The following is an 18,082-nucleotide window of genomic DNA, read 5'->3' on the forward strand; positions in this document are numbered from 1 at the left end:
TGCTGTATTACCACATGACATCACAAGGTGTAACAGAGTGTTTCTCCGGGTATGTTTGTGATGAGTAAACAACATTACCACATAGATCAAAAAATTGTATAATATAGGCCATTTAATAGTTCTCCATTTCCCATCAGATTAAGTGAGTTATCACTTTTTGTACCAGTAATCTGTAGAGGTTTTAACCTATATTTTTCATGTAACATTTTCTTATTCCCTGTCATAAATAACGCTAACACAAACTTACTCGGTCACTCAGATTCACATTAATTAAGATAGTCATTGATTTGCTGTATTTAAAATTACCTTAGTCAAAACACCTTAGTCACAAGCTAAACAAATCTATTGTCCCTCTTACCAAAAACATATATACAAATGCATATACTTTGACCACCCTCCAGTAGCTGCCACTTGCACCACAGTTGGTACTGACTACTTGCTGGCTGTATAGGGAGACAATTATAGTGCTAGCTTTAAATTTTTAATGTAAGGTTGGCCATTTAAAGTCCTGTGCATTTTTTCTGTCTGTTATTTGTGCAGGATGAATTATTTACCTGGCCTTGTCACTGGAATAGTAGAGGTGGTGGTATATTAAGTATATGGGTTCATTTGTGCTTTCATGAGGTTTTAAACAAGTTCTGTGTCTGATGTTGTGCTGGGCCTCTGTGGTGGGAAAAGGAGACTTTAGAGCAGATTAAAGACATCAGCAGCATCGGTGAGGAGTTGTCACTTAAACTTACACGGAAGGGTAATTATGCCTGACATTTCCTGGGTGAACAACCCTGGCCGTTTCTGTATGTCCATTTAAGATCAGCATTTTGGCCTTTGCTCTATGTCTGTCCTCAGCTTTGTCAAATGTACTTTAAGGTTTAAAGTGATTTTTATAATTGGCTTGAACTTCTGCCAACCTCAGTTTATAATAATTTGTAATAATTGCCTGTTGCAAAGAGTAGCCTTTTGTGTCTTACCAGTCCATGTGACTGACTAAACTCTCACATTATAAGAATGTACATTACTTGGAATCAGGTGTTGAGCATAGAAGGTTATCAAAGTTATATAAGGCATTTGGGCACCTCAAATCTTCTTACATCTTAACTAAATTTAAGTTGCGTGTCTTGCCCAAGAACACAACAGCAGTATGTACAGGTGGCAGTGAACCTATGTGCCTGAGCTGTGGGATGAAAGCTGTTTTTTTATTGTTAAAACAGTAATTTAAGCAAACCATCTGAAGTGTGTGTTTTGTTTTAGTTTTTTTTTGACACAGTAATTACAACTGGTAAATATACTTTTGGTGTATGGGAATGTATTTGGTAGATTCATGTTGAGATTACAGGTTATGTAAATGTTTCCCTTGCTGAATGAATCTACTTGATAAACTAAAAAGAAAAACAGAACAAAAGCACCTACATAACTGTTCATTCTGTTTCTGCCTCCCATCCGCTTTCATACTCTTATTGTTTACCACACAAGCGAGGTGTTGTGCCACCCACCTGCCACGCACAAGCACCTGCACTGCCGTGGCACTAATGAATGATTAAAAAGCAGTTGTACTGGGTCGAGGCAGTGGTGAGTCACTATTGGACTCTCGTGTCCTGGACTAGCCCCCGCTCTGCTGCCTGCTCTTACATGATGGATGGGTCAGAATACAGTCTGTGCATGCGGCTGGCCTCAAAGATCCACCAAATTAATGGACTTCTATTAGTCACATTCATCATTCAAATCAAACCCTGAGAGATAAGTCATGATACACACAAAACATTTCATTTTGCCCTTTATAACAGTGCCATAGCTTACATACACTATGCCGACATTTTATAGAGTAATCTGAACCACATCTAATTAATATGTTTATTACCTGACAACAAAAATCTAATGTTTTTTCTTAGCGTGATCACATTGAATCCTCTCTCTCCAGTTGGTTATAAATAGACTTTTAAAAAATCGATTAACTACACAATTCATTTATCCGGGCTTGGGAGTGTCTTTAGTCACAATAGACTAATCAGCAGTGTGATATAAAACTATAGATATCACTTTCTATTGACTGAAAAGCCACAATTCCCTCCATTTATATGTTCTGTTGTTTAGAAGAAATCCCAAGATCCCATTAAAATACTGTTTACACATTTGTGCCCAGCTGTCAGCGCCTGTAGCTCTTTTGCACAGAGTGAAAGATGCGTGACAGTGACTCCCTCAGCTTCGCCTGTTTCCCTCTTGTCAGCTTGAATGACAAGTTGTTGCACAATTTAATATTTTAGTGTAGCCTCCCGCATGACATGTTTTTCAACCATTTTCATCAAACGTGAAGGGCTATCACCACATTTTCTCCTGCTCTGGTCCAAGATGGGAGGAGGTCTGTGCATGAGGCTGCACTGTTGGAACAAGCCACACACTGAGTATAAAGAAATCATGTTATATGTATGTGCACTGCTTTATTTATTTAACAAGCTTTAGGAGCTAACACAGACCAAGGTCGTCTTTGGGAAAATGCTAGGGTTGAGGTTTAGCATTCTGAATCCATAAGCAGCTTTGTACATGCAAGTATAAAAATAGTAATTCAAGTTTTTTTTTTTTTATTTATATTGTAAACAGTTTGAAAATGTATACTGTACAGGGATGGATGATTGTGGACAAAAGTTATCTTTTAACAGTGCGTCAGGATGTATTAAATGAGTCACAGGTGTTGCTTAAACGTGAACGGACCATAAAATCAACCTCAGGCAAGTTTATTTGTATAGCACAATTTGTACACAAAGTAATTAAAAGTACTTTACAGAATAAGAAAGAAAGCAAATTAAAATATAAATAATCATTGTAATCTTAACATTAAAAGAGAAGAGTGCAGATTAAAAACCTTTCAGTCATATGCACAGCTAAACAGAACTGTTTTGAGCCTGGATTTAAACATTGTCAAAGTAGAGGTATGTCTCACATCTTCAGGAAGACTGTTCCAGGTTTTAGCTGCAGAAAACTGAAACGCTGATTCTCCATGTTTAGTCCTGACTCTGGGCACCAGGAGGAGGCCGGTCCCTGAAGTCCTCAGAGTGTGAGATGGTTCATGTGGCACTAACATGTCAGAGATGTACTTTGGTGCTAGGCCATGGAGAGACTTGTACACAAGTCAAAAAAGGCAGAAATCTGACTTTATACACTTGTTTGGGAAATTACACTCAACAATTTTGGCTCTACATGAGGTATTTTTTTTATAATTTAAATTTAAATGATATACTCAATATTCAAATTTTTCATATCTCTAAAACAAAATAATCTTTTTTTTTTCCATACATATCCAACCTCTAACTGTATATGGGTTGGGAAATTCTTGTGTTATTTTTAATCATTCTTCCAATAATTAAAAATAAAAGGTAAGGACTTGTTTTAATCCATATGGTCCCCTCTCCTTATTGTGAAACAACAAATCTTAGAATATAAGCCAAATACAATAGACAAATTGCAATTAAACTGTTCAGTCCAATCAAAGATAAAATAATGCATTGCTTGTGTGGCTGTTGCCCAAAAGCTCCTCTCACTTCACATACAAGAATAATAATATGCTGTTTGTGCTGAGAGCGCCTTCTCATTTCGCATCGGCGTTGTTTTTTAATATTGGACTGAATATCCTTATTATGTCTCACACTGTGTCGTGAGGAGCCCAGAAGCGGTAATGCATGCACACAATCACACTTCTGTCCTAGTCTTTAAAGTGAAGTTTAAAACGGCCCAACTTTAATTGAAACAGCGGTTTGGAAAGATACTCAGAGTTAGAGACACACATTGATTAAAAGCCTGCTGCTGCTAAATGACATTGTTTCTGAGAATTAAATCTTGAGGCAGACTTCACAGTAGATGAATTAAAAGCAGTTAATTATATTATACATCCTGCAAAGTGCCAAGAAGTTTTTTTACTGTCAGCCCATGAACTCTGATAACCTCTCTGCCTCTTTATTATTTAAGGCTCACTATGTAACTTCTTATTTCCAGTAAGACAAGCAAATAACATCACCAAGCCAAGTTACAGGTCAGATCTATGGAGAGGTGATCCCGCCTACACTAAAAATGCAATGTTTTTCAAGGTCTTTTTGAGCATTAATAACTGAAAGTGAATACAGGCAAGATAGGTAAGTTTAATGCCATACTGTGGAACGCAAAGCTCTACCTCTATATAAAAAAAATCACATTAAAGGTCCATATTATGCTATTTTCTGATCTGTTTTATGGTGTTGTTTCCTCATCAAAAACATCCCTGGAGTTGTGTTTTGTTTCATTCACACATGTTTAACACACACATATTTAGGCTGAGGTTTTCTCTCAAATGGAAAACACTCTGTTCCACCTTGTGGTGTCATGTGGTAATACAGTGGATTTAAAAATCCACTGTGTTTTTTAAACTCTATACACATAGACTACACTAGAATCATTTGGATAATTTCAGCCCTGGAATTGCCAGTCTCTACTGAACTTAAGGTAAAAGGATCTGTTAACTTGAAAACTACCACTTCCTGACATCACATTATAACATGGTTTAAACCTCACGAGTCAATATATAACAACCAATGCTGAATCACCAATTAAGATATGTTTACTTTTTGACTCTCTCTGTTATTTTTTTTATACAATCAGACTGTTACTTCAGGATATGTGATAAGGATTATGCATATGAAAAGTGCTGTTGACAATCATTTCATTGAAATTGCACTGTGAGCAGTCTAATATTTCTGTGATGCATTTGACATGTTTTCATGTCCTTGAGTGCACTCTAGGAAACATGCTAGTTTTTTCTTTTTTGTAATTTTTGTGCTAAATCTTACAGTTACAGATTTTAATTACAGATGGTTTATGCATTAGCCTGACACTAGTGACCCTCTCGGTACGCTGCCAATAAACTCTCTGAAAACACTCCTTGAACAGATGTTGAATTTTCCACCATTACATTATTGTGTTTCACTAGAGACCGGTGGGCCTCCTGTGTTGATGTGTCATGGGAAACATGAATTAATACCAACTGCTTGTGTGGTGCTCTTATGCGTCAGCATGGTTCCTTTGCGTCCTATCTGTTTCCACTGCGGGCGCTCTTTTAACCAGGTCTTGTTTATGGGACAACCTCTTCTGGGACTGGCCTACTGAAGCACATTTTCAAATGGCACATGCACAAAACAGATCTGGGGTTATTCTTATTTTTCTTCTGTGGACTTTTTAGCACTCCAGGGCAATGTAATCTCCGTGCTAAATTGAACAGCCGTGTTGTGCAGATTTCTTTTCTGGGATATAAACCGCATTTGCATTACTATTCCAAACAAAAGTTAAATTGTGTTCGGAAGTATTTGAATGGGTTGTCTTTGCAAATTGGTCTATAGTTTCCTACCAAAATAAGCTTAACCACAAATTTAGGAGAATGCAGTTTGTTCTGTTTTTGTTTAATTACGATGGAAAAGCAAGTTATTTCAGTAATCAGAACCAATGTGCAGATTTTTGTAACTTTATTTATTTTTAATGTATTCTACTGTTTTGTTTTTCCAGAATGCCGAGGTATCAGTGTTTGAGGTCAACATCCGCTTCATCGGAGGTCTACTGGCTGCATACTACCTCTCAGGACAGGAGGTGAGCACCCAATTCAATTGTTTGTTGATTTGAGTTCTCTAAGAAGGATAGTTTTGACTTGGGGCAGGTCTTGAAATCTCAATTCCTGGCAGCCTTGTATATATCCATTGGGAAGATAAAATAAGATCAACACACTTTCTGTCGACAAACATGCACATTTTGAATTGTGATTGATTGCTGTTGGCCTTGTCAGTTCAAAAGTGAATTTACACGTAGCTGTAGTGTTTGAAAATGTTGTCTTTTGAAAATTGATATTTTTGTTGAAGTATAAGTTGAAATATACCATTTATCAGGTTATTAGGGTTGGGTGACATAGCAACAGTAATTTCTTAGTCTGTTTTCTTGTATCAAAATTCTTATATGTTTACAGGCTGTAATAGAAATGGAAATAGAAATGTGTTGACACTTAAAGATTGGTTAAGTCCACCTGTCAATCACTCAGGGCAGGAGATCAGAGGTGAGGAAAAGTGGATATTACATAGAGTTGCTGTAAACAGAAAACCACTTAATCATGATATAATCTAAAATCACTGTTGTATTTCATTCTGCCATAACCCCCAGCCCTTGTTATAATACTGCAGGAGAAAAATCGGCGATGGAGCCAAGATAAAGTGGTAAAGGTGCACTTTGTAAGTTTTCGGGTAGAGGGTCCTCATCCAGCTCGTCTCCATGGAGATGTTATTACCTTTTTCTGGATTTTTTTTTTTTACAGTATAGCATTAAACCTATCTTCATGGAGAAGTCACACGTCAGATATATGGAGAGTTGACCATCACAGAGTAAAAGTACATGCTTTTCAATCAATAAAAAAAACAAAAAAACATCTGTAATTGAATAAATGCAGGATGGATATGTTTAATGCCATACTGTTGTACATTCTTGGCAAAGAATAACATTTCTTAGGCACCTTTAAGTGAAGTGTCCTGAGTGGGCAGTGGAGGGACAGTGTAGCCAAGTGAATGTGAGTCTTGATGTTGTTGAAAAGCAGAAGGACATGGAAAATCAGCCTGATAAATGAGAGAAAGTCAGCCAGAAAGACCCATTCTTCATCCTCACTGTGGACATGTCCTTGAGCAAGGCACTTAACCCTCCAACCGCTCCAGTCAACCCAAAGCAGAATAAATGGTTGATTCTGGGCAGATCCCTGGGGGAAACTGTTCGCAACTGAATGAATATAAAGCAGCAAGCCGAGTGGTTTAAAAAGTGCCAAGGATGACGCCTGGAGTGGGGAGGAAATGAGAAGCAGGGCAGGAACAGATGAAGGTGGCATGATGGACCGAGCTGAAGCTTCTGAATATGGACAAGCAGGGGCCTAGAAGGACTCTCTAAGGTTTATGACTCGGGCTTGTTGCATCAATGCTGTCACAATATTAACATTTCAAAGTAAATTTAGATACTAGGGAAAAGGCTACAGCATAATTTGATTTTCAACACAAATAATACAACAGTTAATATTAAATGGTCTTATATTTGCTCTGATATCATTCGAATACTATCCAGGAAAGGTTCTATTTTAAAAACTCATATTTAATTCCAATACTAGTTTTAGTATTGATTAGTATCTGGGTATTGATTGCTTTGGAGAGCCCTTTGAGAAGCTTCATAAAACAATTTGGTTTTGGTTTTGTGATTATTCTAATATGTCCCCACATAAAATGACGAAAAAGGGTAAAACAAGTCAAAGCTGTCAACCTGTGAAGCATTGCTGTTCAGTACTTTTTATAATATCTGAATGTAAACCCCTACAACATAAAATTATAACTTGATAACTGAAGCATGAACTACAGAAAACATCCCATGCATCAAATGAAAACACAAAATTGTTGATTTGGAAGTCACCCAAACATACACTTTTGACCTTATGCTGAACTGTGTCTGACTCTTAAAACATATAATTGTGATTATTGTCCTTGTCTCATTCTTCTTTTTAAAATACAGGGTCTAAATTCCTCTTATTTTCCTTGTTGTACCTGAAACCGATGTCTTTTTGAATCACTTAACTTTCCATCCCAGAGCCAGAAATGCACTGAGCTCTCCCTTGAGTTTAGGCAGTAGAGGCAATTTATTATTAGTCAGCTTCAGCAGTCAGATCAGAGCATAACATCCCCATGATGAGTGTGCGCTCTGAAAGATTGGAAGCTGCTTATGGAGTAAATTACTGCAAAATAAGAGTTATAAAATAAAGTGAATGTGACAAGCTCTTGTTACTGCAAAATGTTTTGAAATTTAGGACATTTTAATGACCCAAAACATTTCCTACTTCCTGAAGATGGATTATAGTTTATCGCATGTCTGTCCCCAAATGTATACTCAGATTCCCTCCTCTGTCTTTTTAATGCCCTCACTGCTGTTTTCTGTTCTGTTGTATTGCGAGTCTTTTGTATGCCTCATGCCACCTGTCTTTTGGATCTAATTGGATCATCTGCTCTTTTGGCATCCTCTGCTTTTTCATCAGATTTACCCTGTTTTACTGCTACCATTTTATCTCTGGCCCAAGGAATTAATTTTATGGTCAATAATAAAGACCAATTTAACTGACCTTAACACTGCGGACGACAAAGCTATATAACTATAGTAAAAGTCCTGTTAAACTAGTATTTTCATCTGCAGTTGCCTTGAGTACTAACTACATGAAAGTTTTCATTGGCAAATTCTATCCTCATTCAAAACCATTAATACCCTAACTCTACTTAATGGGCAAATTTAGTTATAATGCCTTTTTCTTGGCAGTCAAGTATAATTTTACCACTTAAGTTTTCCACAGCCAGCAAACCACTTACTTACACTTGCCTAATTAACTAATGCTTGCCTGGCTTGGATACTGGAGCCTTTTCATTCCTTAAAGCAACCTAACACTAAAACAACAAATCATTAACTAGACATCGTGTTTGTTTAACTTACGCAATGGCTTTACCTGTATTTTACCAAAATAAAGTTTAACCATAAAATGAGTTCACTTGCTATTTTATTTTATTCATAATCTCTACAACAATAATAATCTATAACGTATGTGTTTATATAATGTCAAAGATCGATTACACCAGGGCGTAAACGTTGCCACATACACTTTGACTGTGTATTTTCTGTCTGTGAATTTAAATGTTTTCCGATGTTTCCAGTGGCTTTAGTTTGATTATTCTCCTGGCTTATTTCTCTCTTTTTCCTTTCTAACTTCACGCCTCATTTCTTCCCAGCATTTATTGGCTCTTGTTCCTAAATCCTGCAGTCGATCTCCCCGCTCGGCAGCTTAACTGTACAAGTGTTAAAGTGAACATGTTGTTCAATGGTTTGTGATTTTTATATGGATTTGCAGGTCTGTCTCTGAAATAACATTTAGTGATTTGCACTAAATGTAAATTTTTTTGGAGCCCAACACTAACACTTGTCTGAATAGAATTGTATAGAATAGACTAGAATAGAATAATGCATGGTTTCCAATACAGCCATTTGTGCCCACACTCTAAATTTCAGTTGTCATATTTTGCACATTATTCTCATGTAAGCCGACAACTTGACCCAAAAATTTAAACACAATTTATAATAGAGCTGTTTTATTATGGAAAAATCATGATTATAATGCAAACTACTAAAAAGCTGGACATCTTAATCTAAAGATAGCCATCTCACCCCTTGTTCGATTGAAATCCACTGGAAATGATGGGGCAGTTTGGGAAGAAGAACAGCAGATGGCCGTGGTGGTAGAAGGTCACTGCACGAGCACCGGCCTGTGATGTGGCATAATGAGAGGAGGGCTTCCGAAAGACAAGCCCCTGCTGCCTACTGTGCCCATATCACGCTACGCTCTAACCACACGGTACAGAGAGAAAGACGGCCAATGACAGAGCGGTGTACCACAGTGAGACTGAGATAATGAGGCTAATGGAGATGGCGGAAATGAAACGACCCAACCCAGCGCCTGGAACACAGAGTAGGATTTAAAAGTAGGATTCGGTCGTAATTGCAGACAGTTTGAAAGAGACCAGATGCATCAGGTCCTATCAACTGAGACATGTAGAAATGCTGGCCTCAAGTCTCATGTCAAAGGCAGAGATGTGTGCCATGAGGCCAGGCAAGTGCTGTTTGCCCTCCACCAAAAAAGTTACTTAGTGCACTTTTAACACTCTTGAGGATTGATTTCTTATATCAGTACTTTCAAACTGTCAAACTCTCCTCTTTCTCTGATTTAATGAGCTCTAAGTGCTTTTAGGGACTAGGTACACGTGTCAGTGGGTTTAATGATGTCCGCTCTGCACTTGTTACCCTTGATACATTTGACGATCAAGTCAAACGTTCCCTACTGAGATCAAACAAACAGCCCAGAGAAACACTCCACTTCTGGGCAGCTTCAAATCAAAGCACAGGCCGACAGCAAGCCACGTGAAACGAGGTTATAGTGTGTGAGGAAAACTAAATACAAACTAGAAATGTCACAGTATCAATACTGCTTGGATGGGCGATCATCATATACAAGTCTATCATATCACAAATAATGTTAAGGGGAGGTATTATGCAAAATAGCTGAGTTGCTGTTTTCCCTCATCAGAAATATACTTGGAGTGGTTTTAGATGTCATCCATCCATGTTTGAGTAATTTAGCAATCTCTCCTGGGCACTATTTGAACTCTCCTTAGATTAACTGTAAAATTTGTCAAAGCCTACATCATCCATGCTCCCACACATATTATAACCTAGTATTTTTGTATTATATGATACTATCCCTTGTAGTTGGTTTACCAAATCTGTAATGGAAAAATGTATAAATAATAATTATAATAATGAATATTGTTTATAATATATAGTGCTACAGTAAAAAAAAAAAAAACAACAGCAATAAAAACATCAATAGACAAATTCAAACTGGCAGGGATATGACTTTTTTTGAAAAAGGAAGGTTTGCAGAATTTTCTTAAACATATCCATCATCTGTGGAGCCCTGAGGTGGTTTGGTATGGCATTTCATAGATGGGAAGCAGGACTCTCGAAGGCCATGTTTGCCACGGTTTTGAGCCGGGGCCTGGGCAGGAGCAGATGGTGCTGTTGGCCTGACCAGATCCTGGTTATGCTGTGTGGTGTGAGCAGGTCTTTGAGATAGGTGGGGGCGTCACCGTGGAGACAGTGATGTGTGTGTAGGAGGACCTTGTATTCGATGCGGAGGTGAACAGGAAGCCAGTGCAGGGTGTGGAGGATGGGGATGATGTGTTTGTGTTTCCCCACCATCATCAGGACCCTGGCAGTGCTGTTCTGAACATACTGGAGCTTTTGGATGCTCCTGTCAGGGATCCCGATGAAGCATTACAGTAGTCCAACCTGGAGCAGACACAGGCATGGACGAGCTTCTCTGCAGCCAAGAGGGAAAGAGGGCCGGAGCGTTGAAATATTACGGTTGTGAAAGGAGGATTTGCAGCTATGGGTGACATGATTGTCAAAGGAGAGGTAGGGGTCAAGCTTGACCCCCAAGGTTGGTAACAGGAGGACAGAGAGGAATGTTGTGGCCAAAAAATGAAATGGAGGTAATGAGGGAAGAGTGAAGTTGTTTAGAGGTTCCGGTTTGAATTACTTCTTTTTTTTTGAGCCATTTAGCTGTAGGACATTCTGCCTCATCCACACCCCTATCTCATCCAGGCAGGAGCTGAGGCGAGTGACAGTGGCAGAAGGGGATCCAGAGGGGGTGACTTTGAGGTAGAGTTGTGTGTCGTCAGCATAGCAGTGGAAATTTATTCCATGCCTGCTGACAACACGCCCAAGGGGAAGCATGTAGAGGGAGGAGAGTGTTGGACGGAGTAGTACAGAGCCATGGGAGACACCACGGGAGACTGTGTGGGGTTGGGATTTAGCACCCCCCAGGACCTCAGGACGTACTCAGTCCTTTTAGTGAATTAGGAGTGGAACTAGTGAAGGGCAGTGTCAGAGAGGCCAATGTGTTGCTGGAGACGGTGGAGGAGGAAGTCAAGAAGAATGAGGAGGGATGTGCATTTGGTTTGTTTTGAGCTGTTTTGAGGGAGGGGGGAACATGGGTTGTATTGAAGGCAGAGATTAATAATTTTTGGTATGAGAGGGGTGAGGGAATGGTTGTGTGCTTTGAGCATAGGAGTATGGAGGGGGTCAGGGAGCACGTGGATGGTTTAGATTTGCGGATGATATTCTCGACCTCCTGCTGTGCCATGGGAGAGAAGTGTGAAAGGTTGTGTGTGGTGAATATATTGTTGAAATATCTTGAGTGTAACTGTATGTAGGTGGGAGAGATGAGTATATATTGTCAGTTTTGGGTGTTTTGGTGCTGTTCCACACAAAAAACAATATGAAAGCCTTGATGAGAGATCATCAAGCCTGTATCCTCCAGTCTAGAATTAAATGTTACTCTGCAGTGAAAATCCTGGTTATCCTTTAGCGACAGTGGCAGAATCTATGACGTTTTCTTTGCAGCCTTCCTCTGGTGACATGCTCGATTACCAAATGCTGCTCAGCCTCAGAAAGCTTTCAAAACTTCAACAGCATCTGATTTTCACTCATATAAAAGACTCGCAAACAAACTTCAAAAAAAAATTGAATCAAGGCTTTCGTTGTCAGTCTGTCTGCCAAATTCAGATAGAATTTTCAAAGTGTGAGAAACTGCTCCAGAGCTGTAATTAAAGTTGTACGAGTATTGATGAATTGAAATCGAGTGGGAAGTGGGTCCAGAGGAAGAATGAGTGGTTTTAGTAACGAATATGACAAGGCGTGAGATGTGAGGAAGCAGAGCGTGCACCTAATAGGGAGCAAAAATAATGAACTGTAGCTAAGAGTTAATATAATGAGGCCAGAGAAGGAAGTGGGCAGCAGGAGAAACCCAGAGAAAGATGTCATGAATTAGTAGTGACCACTCACAGGTGTGGAGCAGTGCAGTGAAATATTCAGTTCAGAGTTGAGAACCACTGCAGCTGCATTAAAAATCTGGCTCTTTGTCATGAAACTTAATTCAATATTGCACTTGTTTGGAAAAGTTTCTAGCAAAGAATTATATATTTTCCCATAGGCTATCCTACTTTCCGTATTCAATCAATAGTGTAAAACTGGTCTATGCTTCTATAAGTCTTGGACCTTGGGTTTAAAATACTACTACTATGAGCTTAAAGGTGCACTGTTAAACATGTATCTTTCTCCATGGAGACAAGCAGGTGACACCACCAAAGTGGAGTGTGAGTGAGGCTTAGAAGAGGCTTTTCCAAAGTTCAAACTCCCCCTGGACTTAACTGTCATGCCTGGGTTGCAGGACACACAGGAAGGACACTTTTGGCTGTTCTTCCCCTCAAACTGTCCTGCACTGAGACCTTTGACTGAGACATAAAGGCGACTTAGAAGCGCAGTACGCCACTGCAGCTAAACTTGAATTTCCTTCCAGATGAACAAAGTATCTATCTAGCTATATGTTCATGATGTGACATTCGTGAGCGATTCGGCTTTTTTGAACAGTTCCTTAACATGAAGGGTTGGATCAGCATCTCATTTTTTAAAAGATAATTTGTATGCATTTTTATACTTAAAATTGAACCAACACTCAAATCAGCACAGAAGCAGAGCAGGCAACATGAGTGAGAGATTTGTTTAGAAAAAAACATTTGGTATCTTAATAACAGTAAAATGATTATTATTGTAATGCAAAATTTTATTTAGATTATGCATAATTCCAAAGGGTAAACATGGTCCCACTCTCAGGTTGAACCATTTTAAACATATTTAAGACTTGATAATTCTCACTGATTAAATTTTTATTAAAATGCATTCTCACATCGGTTTCTATCTTATAAACAAAAAATGGTAAAAGAGCCAGTCTTTTGAAATGCTCTTTGAAATGAACAGATCCAAAAGATTTGGATCCCGTAAGGCCAAAAGTCCCATCACTATTAGATGTCTGGAGAGATGAGCCTGAATGCATCTTCAAGCTATATTTTGAGCTGCTATTTATCTATCTATATCTATCTATATCTACATTTATATCTAATGTTTATTTTATTTTTGTCTATAAAGAACACACTGACAAACATTCTTGGTAAAGCTATAACAGCTTTATGGATATGCCGGAGTCTCCACCAGAAAAGTTCCACAGTGCACCTTTAAAGGTTAATCTCTGCATTCCCTTTGTAATTTTAGTAGGATTATTACTGATATTGCTATTGCTTTGTAGATTATTTTTGTGGTTTAATTAATGAAAAGTGGCTTAGTAAAAGGAGACTAGTTAAGTCACTTGAGTCCTTGAACCACCAAACATATTCTTCTATGTCTTGCCCCGCTGGTGCTAATTATAACATCTTTTACCTTGTATGTGACCACTATAACTGCTTTTCTCTTTAAAGATGTCCCACTTTTTGTTTTGGAGTATAAAAAGGAAGCTTTGTTCTATTTTGAGCTCTCCTGTTGGACCATGGCTTAGCAACAGCCAGCACCGCCCAGCTCTTAGGCTCAATGAAGTGTGAACCTCTTTGGCAACACTCAATAGACGATATATTTTAAAGGTGCTTTTCTGGCACAATGATTGAAGCCATTCCATGATGTATTTCTGTGTACGTTTATTAGAGGTGTGTTTGATGGACGTCCCTGCGAATCACACTTCTCCAATAGGTTGTGTTCATGTGCTATCGCAACGTTCTTACATTCGTATAGCTTAAAATTGAACTGGGGGGTAGGTCAGAATTCTGTGGTAGAATTTACTTTTCAACTTTCACCTTGCAGATTTGTCTTGGTTAATATCACTGGAATTACTAGGCCTATTCAAGTGAGACCAACATGGGCACAAGGTTTAACATCTTCTCCGCCAGTACAAACTAAGTGTTTTGTTTTTTGGGTTTTGTTGTTTTCCCCACAAAAAGCCTCAGAAAGTGATGCCTTTATTCAAGCCAAAAAGTTGATAGTTGATAGTAAGACTCAAGATTAATATGGCAAGTTTGTGGAGTGAAAACACAACATATAGGTAATTTGACAGTGAAGAGAATGGCATACAGTAAAAGCAGGAAGACAACAGTTGACTTAATCCTGTCTTTACTGGTGGTCCTCGGGGGGCCTTACCGCGGCGCCTCATTCAGCACATTTCACAGTTGACTCCTTAATCTCGTTAGGAGGTTCTATTACATGTCAACAGTGGCCCGCTGCTTCCATCAGGGACTACGTTGGTGCTTTCATTTATTGCCTTGTGAAAACTGCTGATCTTATTAAGCTGGTTGGGTCAGTACTTATTGCCAGCATTACCTGCACTGTCTATGGTCTTAAGCAGGACATTTGTGGAGGATCTTGGACTCTTGGGAGGCCTAAATTGAAAGTGAGGGGGATCAAGATGGTGGGGTGTACTTAGCACGCCTAGGCCGAGATTGTGAAAGAGCAAAGATGTTGTGTGGTAAGAATAGGAAAAATACTAATTTGAACTGTGTAGCTTACAGTAAAATTAAATTAGTAATTAGTAATTTTGTCCCAATAGCTTGCAGAATTTCCACCTAATAATCAGTTTATGATCAGTAATATAATAAGTTATATTACTGATCATAAATTTCAATCTAAATCTTACCATTATACCTACCTGTGTTTTGCCAATAACATGCAAAAATTTAGACTTTAACTGTAGAGGTAGAACACATATAAAAAAAAGATGATATAGTAATCATTTTAGAGATGCAAAAGGAGAATACATTTAAGTCTTACATAAAGTCTTTTTGATTTGATTTAATATAGAAATGTAATATAGAAACTGATATAGAAGCGACAGATTTCTGATGGACATGATCAAGAGGACCCCATTCAGTCTAGTCAAATGAGCCAAAATATGAGCTTATACTTTGATTAAACTGTAGAATTTGGATCTTCCTGATTCTGGACAGTAGCCAGCTGTGCCGTGGGTTCCTGCCGAGCATATCATCACTAAAGAGATTACCCCTGATTTAAACTCAGTATTGCAGTATTTGTGTTACTTGTCCTTCGTAATACCGTCCCCGTGTATCAGACTGTGTGTGTAGTGATCCAGACATTGTCCTCATGTAATAAGAGGATGATTGGCTGAGTTTAGGACATGTTTGAATGCAGGATTACATCTCTCCCTCTCTCTGTCCGCGGTACCCAACAGTGATGCACCATTTGGCAGAGGCTTACATCCAAAGCTCCTTACTGGATGCTGCCCATAGTCTGCTCAAGGACTGGTCTCTGTAGAAATCAAACCCTCAACTCAAGCAGCAGAGGTGTCATTTGCTTCACAGGGTCACAATGTGTTGCTGCATTTTCAAGTTCACAGCCATTCTAAATCTGCTGTCCACAGCTTTGAATTTGTTCCACACAAACAAAACTCCTCACATCTGTGGGTCACTGTATAGCCTGAAACAGACAGACGAAAGGCAAAGTAAACTGATCAGCCAAGATGGAGAAGTAGACAAAGTACAAACTGATTCCTCAAGTAACTATGTGTTACTCTGTTATGTCAGTACTTTTGAAATGTTCTACTAAAAAGTTTCTAACTCATAATTGCTACGATTAGCCATCTGAGAAACGAGACTTGGATAGCAGGAAACAAAAAACATTGTTTTGAGGGATAAATTGGATTAAACCAATAATGTTGCAATTGTTTTGGAGATATACTAAATTAGAACATCAACTATATTGCCTATTGTAAAAAATAACAATAAAAAGACTGCTAAATGAACAAAGTTGAAGTGTTATTTTTCATTCTTTTAAATTGCAAAGAAAAAAAATATTGCTACTTTTGACTAATACATAAAATTCAGTTCTAAATCTTGTTATTTTGAGATGGGGATTATGAGTTGCACTCTCTGAATCCTTATAGTGCCTTATATATGTGTTTATGTTTCAGACTAAGGTGTGTTTTTGCGCATCACCTAGTCCCAGTCTAAGCCTAACCAACCATATGACCTTGCCCTTTTGTCAGGTTACACCAGATGCAGCTGTTCTGTGTGTGTATTGTATCATTATGCTTGTGTGTGCGCTATTTGTGTTCACTGAGAGAGTATATCCTTCAATGATCGATTCTGAAAAGTGCTGTAATGCATTTTAAAAGGCTGCTCAACGCTAAAGCTGTCAGGGCAGCAGGGAGAAGTTAGGAGCCCGGCCCAACCAGACGACAAACTGTCTTGGTCTGTCCTCTCCAAGGATTTTCCCTCGAAGCTCTCAATATCCTAATCTGGTTGTGCTGCTACAGTGAATATGATGTCCACAGGATAGATGCACATGGCCCGGGGGGTGTTATGCTGCAGTGAGTTGAGAATCTGTCAAGGACACAGATGGAACAGAGAGTGTATAAGACAAGCAAAGGTTGACATTTTGGTTAATATTGAACTTTACAAAGTCAAGCAAGTTCACTGTAGGGATTATGCAGTATTTCTCAACTTGCTGTGTGGGTTGCTGCTCTGTGCCGTTTCCTTTTCAATAATATGCAAAATATGAGCACTGAAAGAACAAAACGCAATATAAGTTGGCGGTAGTTTAGTTTTATTCCTGCAGTCATTCTGTGGTACATCGTGTTGCCCACTCAAAATGTAGCTAGACTTTGATCTTTATTATTTGAAGCCCCTGCAAAACATAAGAAGTAATCCATAGGGTACAATGTGCGTTTTAATGGAGCAACACTTGCACTTTAATGAACATCTGCATTGAACAAATGTAAATGTGTCTAATTATAGCTACAAAGTAATGTTGCATGCGCAGTCCCTATATGCAGCTAACAAAACAAGTACAAAACTTGCACTCACTTGAAACACATTTTGGTAAAATACAATATATGAAATAGCCAGATTACATTATTGCCTTAGTAGAGTGCTGAATAGTGTGGATGCTTTCTCTGTAATGACCTCGACATTTCAGAAATTGTTAGTTTAAAGTTTACATTTATGGAGAAGTTTTACATTCCTCCATCTCATAAAGGGAAACAGGCTGCCCTTTGGCCCCATACTAAAGGTCCATGACTGAATGAGATAAGGGAAATGCAAAGGCGCTAATTATCTCTCCTCTTTACCTGTCTCAGCAGCTTACATCGCTTCACAACCACTAACTCTGCCCTTGATGCTTTAGAAGGCTGGCCCCTATCTCTTGAGGGTCTTTGTAGCACATGCCCGCGTGCAGATGGGAGCAGGGAGACTGATGATTATCATAAAGCCAAAGTTTTATCTTCGGCTGCCCTGATGAGCCGCTTGGATCGCGTCTCTTCTCCGTGACTTCAGCAGCAGCACCTCTGATAATAAAACGCAATGGAGTTTGTAAAGGGCTGCTGTGTGCTGCCAGCAGACCGGCTACGAACCAGCGGAGAGGTTTATGTTGACGAGACAGCCAAACTCGAGGGGATCCACACAGTCAAACAGGGCATACGAGGATACAAGGAAACTGTTATTTCAAGGAACAGGATATTTGCTTTGCAAATGTCACTGGAGTAGGTTCCAGGTGTAGCTACAGAGATGTGCAAATTGTAGATGGATCCACTTTTATTTATCATTTCCTGTCCAAACAATGATATTATTCCATC

General features: G+C 38.8%; 1 protein-coding gene across 2 annotated transcripts in view; it reads left to right on the forward strand.

Annotated features, from left to right (window-relative positions):
- The window catches only part of man1a2 (mannosidase, alpha, class 1A, member 2), a 92,020-nt gene that overhangs the window by 44,825 nt on the left and 29,113 nt on the right, over positions 1–18,082 (forward strand). For both annotated transcript variants that reach the window (XM_033987474.2, XM_055230663.1), the window contains exon 6: positions 5,518–5,598. In XM_033987474.2, coding sequence (XP_033843365.1) covers positions 5,518–5,598 — 81 coding nt within the window. The remainder of the gene's footprint in view (positions 1–5,517; positions 5,599–18,082) is intronic.

Source organism: Periophthalmus magnuspinnatus, chromosome 21 (assembly GCF_009829125.3).
Source record: "Periophthalmus magnuspinnatus isolate fPerMag1 chromosome 21, fPerMag1.2.pri, whole genome shotgun sequence".
NCBI classification, from domain to species: domain Eukaryota; kingdom Metazoa; phylum Chordata; class Actinopteri; order Gobiiformes; family Gobiidae; genus Periophthalmus; species Periophthalmus magnuspinnatus.